At 55.8% G+C, this 6188-nt stretch overlaps 1 protein-coding gene across 1 annotated transcript; it reads left to right on the forward strand.

Annotated features, from left to right (window-relative positions):
- The first annotated feature begins 462 nt into the window (after positions 1-462).
- LOC130837905 (phospholipase A2 inhibitor and Ly6/PLAUR domain-containing protein-like) lies at positions 463-3832 on the forward strand. The gene is made up of 5 exons (XM_057710592.1): positions 463-532; positions 1602-1718; positions 2963-3115; positions 3351-3494; positions 3687-3832. Exons 1-5 carry the CDS (start codon positions 463-465, stop codon positions 3830-3832), a joined length of 630 nt encoding a protein of 209 aa, XP_057566575.1.
- The last annotated feature ends 2356 nt before the right edge of the window (positions 3833-6188 follow it).

Here is a 6188-nt window from a genome sequence, read left to right on the forward strand (position 1 = left end):
GGCCACGCTGGGCTCTACCAGCTAGGGCCCCACCCATGCCGGGCACCTCCTCGGGAAGAGTGGGAAGGGTATCTCAATCCCAGCAGGTGCTCTACCCTACAGGGAATCTAAAGACCTGATTCTGATCTTGGGCTTCAGGCCAGAAAATAGAACGGGGCACGGGGGTAGGAAGTGGTGGGAATGTGAGAAAATGGGCAAGTCACCTTCTGGCTCCTGATGGAGGAGAGGGCTGGAGGCCCAGACTCCTCAAGTCCCCATGGAAGAGGGGGCTGGGCACAAGAGGCCCATGTCCCTTTCAGATTCTGGTTCTGCCTCCCCAACCCACAGCTGCAGACACCTGCCCCAGATCTGACATCACTTCTTTCTCACCCTAAGGGTAAGGTGGGGCCAGACCCGCCCCTCCTCAGCTTCCTATAAGAAGAGCTGGGGACCTGGGACTGCAGAGTCACTCGCTCATCCATCATGAGGACTTGCATGAAGCCCCAGACCTTCCTGCTGGCCTCCGCGCTGCTCTGCACCCTCCTGGGTCTAGGTAAGGAACGAGGGGCCTGGGCTCCTGGGACCCTCAGAGCATTCAGCAAGATCCTGCAGGGAGGATGGGGAAAGAGGAGGTGTCCTGGGGATTCAGATTCATGGGGAAGGCAGAGGCTAAAGGAGAGAAGGCCTGGGGCTGCAAGGGAAGAATACATAGCTCAAAATCTTGTGTGTGTGAATCCCGGATAAAGGAGGGGTTTAATGGGCTCTGTATCCCCTGTCCCCAAGGAAGGGTCTTAAAATAAGACATCTGGGCCAGTGTTCAAGATTCTGTGCTTCCAATACCAGGGGTATGCCTTCAATCCTTGCTGGGGGAACTAACATCCTGCATGCCAAGCAGCGTGGCCAAAACAAAACAAACACTGAATTGCGGGAAATTAGAGGAGGGTATGATTAGAAAGGGAAATCTTTTAAAAAACAACTGAGGGGCAGGGGAGATTCCCTTTCTCCCAGGACTCTAGGGAGTTCGGATCCCCGGTGTCCTCCACCCTTTGATGCAGGAGTTCAAGCCAGACCCACTTTCCCCAGGACAGAGTTGCCTCCTGTCTCAGGACCAAGGAGTCCATGACCTTGCCCTCCTGGTCCTCGCTCTCCCTTCTTGACCTGGGATGCTGATCCCAGCCTCAGGTCCCCCTGCCTGGGCTCCTGCTGTCTGTGAGACCTACGCCTGGGACCTACAAGGAAGAGGGTTCCAGTTGCGAGAACCAGCTGGACCTGAAGCTTCACAGAAGTCCATGGAAACCTACACCAGGCCCCCTCCCTGTCCCCAAGCTTTCTCAGAGGACCCTAGTGTCCAAAGTCCCTAGCCTTGTAATTAGGTAAAGTTGCTCCCTGGTGGAGTGGCTTCCCAACCCTGAAGGCACAGTATCCCTACTGGAGGACCTTCGGACAGTTCCCGGGACCGCGGTCAATGCCCCAGCCAAGAACACTCAGGGGGACACCCGTCCCTCCTCCCCCAGATACATACCCCCACCCCACACCCCGTCACTGCCCATCCCGCTCTGGGCTTGGAAGTCTTGGTCTGCAGACCAGCACCCTTGACTAGAGCCCCGCTCTCTGCACTGCAGGATACCCACTAAGCTGTGAGGTGTGTACAGGCTCCGGACTCACGTGCAGTGGAAATGTGCAGACGTGCGACCCTGACCAGGACTCCTGCGTGGTCACCGTGGCTGAGACCAGCAGAAGTAAGAGGGCCGGGAGTGTTGTCAGATCTGGGGAGGGCGGTGTGCCTTCAGGGTACCAGATACCACCGTGGGTTGGGAGGAACCTTCAAGTGGTGAGGGGGCAGGAAAGAGGGACGTGTCGAGGTGAATGCAGGGAAGAGAATCCGAGGGAACGACAGAAACAACTGGTCTCCTGGATTTCTGAAAATGAGGTTCCAAAGAGGCAATGGGGGGCAGGGAGGGGCAGATATAGAGACTTTCTTAGGCAGGAGGGGATTGGGAAAGGAACAAACAGGTTTGGGGTGGGAGGGGGGACCAGAGAGAAATAGCCAGAGGGGGAAATCTAATATACCAGGGGCTGGGGGAGGCGGGTGTAGAGGAGAAGGAAGAGAATGGAGTGGGCTGCAAGGAATGGGATCAGGTTGACCATTTGGGGAGGGAGGGATCCCTCAGGGATGTGGGCTGGAAGAGACCATAGCTGACAGGAGGTAGAGAAGTGATATTTGGGTAGAGGGAGAGATAGAAATGGACAGAAAGGACAGGGAAGATATGGAGCAAATCATCGCAGAGAAATGGAGATGGGCCACTGGGGAGACACATGAGTACATGAGGAAGGAGCGGCAGGACTTAAAATGGAAGGGACGGTCGCAGACCTGAGGGAGGATGGGGGAGAAGCGGGGCAAAGGAAGAAACCACTGCTGGCAGGGGGTTCATTCAAGGCTGAAATAGACCCAGACACCCTTAGGTAAAGGAAGATGGTGGGCGCAGAGCAGCTGATGAATGAAGGATGTGACAGGAGGTGAGGCCCAGGTTGAGTGCGGGAAGGAACCACCCCGACTGGAGGGGGTGTGTGAGGACGTGGGATAGAAGATTGCACGCTGTCCCACTCACCTAGCAAGGGTCGGCGGGTGGGGGAAGGTCGTGAAAGCCTTGAAGAGACCACCCGGGCTTACACAGGAGGGAGATGGGACCCCGCAGCAGTGGGAGGAAGCTGGGAACACACACCCTTCTGTGGGGTGAAGAGGGGAAACCCTAGGGCTGGAAGAGACCTCCATACGGTGGGGAGGAGGAAGGCTGTGGCTGGGACAGACCTAATAAACCGTCCACACCATGCTCCAGGCAAATAAGGGGGTCTGAATTTGAGGGGCTGGAAGAGACCTCCCTAGACAGCAGGGGGCTACGGCAGCTGGAAGGTTGGCAGAGACCCAGGAGCTGGGGTCCAGGCCAGGGGCCCTGAGCCCTCCCCGCATCGTGCCATCCTGCAGAGGGACACCGGTCGGTGAACACCTACAAGGGGTGCATGAAGTCCAGCGCCTGCAGCTCGGAATTCCTCTCCATCACCATGGACCCTGAGAACTACGCGGTGTCCAACACACGCTGCTGCCAGGGCGACGCCTGCAACCGCGATCCCGTGCCCGGTGAGTGCCCGCTCAGCCCCACATCCAGAGTCCCTTCCTGCCTGGGCCCAGAGCCTGCTGTGAGCACCCGCCACTGACCCGGTGGTAACACTGCTCAAGCATCTTCCTTGCTCTGAGCCCCAGGTTCCTCACTTCTGAAACGCAGTGTCCATTAGCTGCTGCTGTCCTCTGGGTCGTTGTGAGGTTGGGAAGGGGTTATCCTCCCTTATACCTTACACTCCACCCTCCTCCCCAGCTCCCCAGAACAATCGGACAGAGAATGGCCTCCAGTGCCCTACCTGCATCGCCCACTTCAAGGAAACATGCTCTTCGACTCAGCAAGTGCCCTGTGTTGGCAAGGAGAGCCGCTGTGCTGCATTCACTGGCAAAGTGCAGACGGGTGAGCGGCACCTGGATTTCTGGAGGAGGGGACAGGGAGGCTCCAGGAACTGGAGGCTCATACTTCCAGCTTCTAGGGGAGAGAGTGGCTCCAGAGAACTGCGTGAGGAGGTGGCAGGGGGATGACCCCTGGCTCATGAGGAGGGAGGGTTTGAGGTGCTGACTGGACCCTGCCATCCCTCTCCCCCCACAGGTATCATATTTGCTACTCAGGGCTGTGCTACAGAGAATGCCTGCCACACCAAGCCTGGGACCCTGGTGCCCTCAGCCTCTCGTATCTACACCATCACCCGGGCTAACTGTCCTCCAGACTCCCAGCCTTCTGGCAAGGCGAAGTAAAGAACTGAGGCTTAAGTGCCGTTTGGTCTCCATTTCTTCTCAGCTACAGCTTCCCATCTGCCAATATATTAAACAAGTGAACAGAGCAAGCCTGAGTCCTTGTGATGTGATGCATTTCGGGGAGGGGGACGCAAAAGGAGGGCTCTCAACCCTTGGGAACCCCCTCTTTGGATGCGAGAGAGGGAAGACTCTACCTGTTGTTGAGGGATTACGCCCTGTCGGGTCCCCCTGCTAAGTGTTTTCCATGCGGTACCTGATTTCATAATCACAACAAGTCCGTGAAATCCAAAGTATTCTCCCCATTTTACAGAGGAAAAAAACTGAGGCACGGATTGTGGTGTCACTTGCCTTGGGTCAAAGAGCTAGGGAGGGGCAGACTCCAGAGTCCATGCTCACCTCTCCTGGTTCATCTCTCCCTCTTTTTGCCTCGGTTTCCATGTTTGTAAAGTGTGGATGTTAACAGTTGTAACTGCAGAGGACTGTCTGAGGCGTCAAAGGAAAAAACACGAAAACAGCACTGAGCGCAGAGCCTAGCACCTTAAAGACAGCCTTGGTTCTGGGACAATGTGTCTGGCCAAATAGTTATCATCCTAATAGCTGCCACTTCCTGAGTGGCCATGAGTTGGCAAGGTGCTCGACCCTGGCATCAATCAGGACAGACTCGATTACGCTACAGTAGCCATCAAGTCCCTAATCTCCGTGGTTAAAAGCAACGGAGTTGTCGTAGCCAATTCATGCTGTAGGAATGCTCGTATAACAAACCATCCCCAAACTGAGACTTGGAACAATGATCCTCCTCCTTTCCAAGGGTCTGTAGGTGGCCGGGGCGGCTCTGCTTCTGGCTGTGCTTTGGTGGGTTTGGCTCCAGTGTGGGAGGGGGGTTCCCGTCCTCCATGGGGTTCCACACTCTTCTGGGATCCGTGGCTCCCTGGCTAATGTCCTTCTCATGGCTCATCACAGGGGCACAGAAACCAGGTGCACCAAGGGCCCCTGCCGAGGTCGCGGGCGCTCATGTCCTGCAGAGTAAGGTAGATGATATGGTCAAAGCCAACATCAGTGGACCAGGCACGTCTACACCCCCTGCATCGGGAGGGACAGGAGTGGTAGTTGCTACAGAAGTACCCACTGAGGAAAGGCTGATTTATCCTTCACCTTCCATGTCTAGCACCGTCCACAGGGCGTTCTGCTCGTCAGAATCGTGGAGCAGTCGCCAAGTTGAACAGTGCTGGTCTCTGTGCACAGCAGAGAGCCCAGGGCCGTTTCACATGGGTGATGAAATGCTGCCACCCAGAAGGGACTTCCCACAACTCACCAGCTGGAGCTGGTCACATGGCCCTACGAAACCCCACGGGGAGGGGAGGAGGTACTGCCTTTGGGTCCCCGATTGCCCCACAAATACCCCACCCCGCCAGACACATTTCACACCCAGCACGAATGGCCACCATGTTGTCTTAGGGGCTGTTTTTCATTTTGGCTTCACGATTACTCCATGGGATAGGCGCTATTATTCTCATCCCTGTTTTCAGAAGAATCTGAGGCCCTGAGAGGGAATGTCACATTGGCAGTCATGCAGCTAAAAAGTGTCAGAGCTTAAGATTTCAATCATTGAGTCACATTGAGGGAGAGAAAGAGACCACATCACAGAGAGAGGGGACAAGCCTGTATCAGTTACCCTTTGCCACATACTTCCAAGCCTCACTTGCTTAAAATAATTGCCTTGTATTTAACGCATTCTATGGGTTGGCAATTTGGTCTGAGTTCAGCTGGGTGATGGTTTTGTTGGTCTCTGCGGGATTCAGCTGCTGGTCAGCTAGTCGCTTCCCTTTCAGAAGGTTGGGTGTCAGGGCTGACGGGGCCATATGTCTCTGATCACCCAGGAAGTTAGCCTGGACTTCTTGTTTTTCTTGTTTTCTTTCTTTTTTTTCCTTCTTTTTGCCGCACTTTGGGGCTTGAGGGATCTTAGTTCCCCAACCAGGGGTTGAACCCTGGGCCTGGCAGTGGCAGCGCTGAGTCTTAACCACAGCACCAGCCAGGAATTCCCCAGCCTGGACTTCTTGGTGTGGTGGTGGTGGCAGGGGCAGGGTCCCCAGGGCAGCAAGAGAGGAAGTCCCAACACATTGGCACGTGTCAAGCCTCTCCCCATCATGTTTGCAGCTGTCCCAGTAGCCAGAGGTCCTCCGTCCACCTCTTGAGTCAGAATGAGAAGCGACAATCCAAGGGCAGGCCTGCACAGACGCTGAACAGATGGGGGGCATGAATGGACCACACTGGTTCCAGGGCTGAGATGTGTCTCATCACAGCCCCAGGGCTAGACAGTTACTAGGCCACCCCACCCTCCAGGGTGGAAAAACTCAGA

Source organism: Hippopotamus amphibius, chromosome 16 (genome assembly GCF_030028045.1).
Source record: "Hippopotamus amphibius kiboko isolate mHipAmp2 chromosome 16, mHipAmp2.hap2, whole genome shotgun sequence".
Classification (NCBI taxonomy): domain Eukaryota; kingdom Metazoa; phylum Chordata; class Mammalia; order Artiodactyla; family Hippopotamidae; genus Hippopotamus; species Hippopotamus amphibius.

What these genes read in the sequence shown, in the direction of transcription:
- LOC130837905 (XM_057710592.1), top strand. Translation starts at nt 463, where the DNA reads ATGAGGACTTGCATGAAGCCCCAGACCTTCCTGCTGGCCTCCGCGCTG. An exon ending in CGTGGCTGAGACCAGCAGAA is followed by an intron (nt 1,719 to 2,962) that starts GTAAGAGGGCCG and finishes GCCATCCTGCAG; the next exon opens with AGGGACACCGGTCGGTGAAC. An exon ending in CACTGGCAAAGTGCAGACGG is followed by an intron (nt 3,495 to 3,686) that starts GTGAGCGGCACC and finishes CTCCCCCCACAG; the next exon opens with GTATCATATTTGCTACTCAG.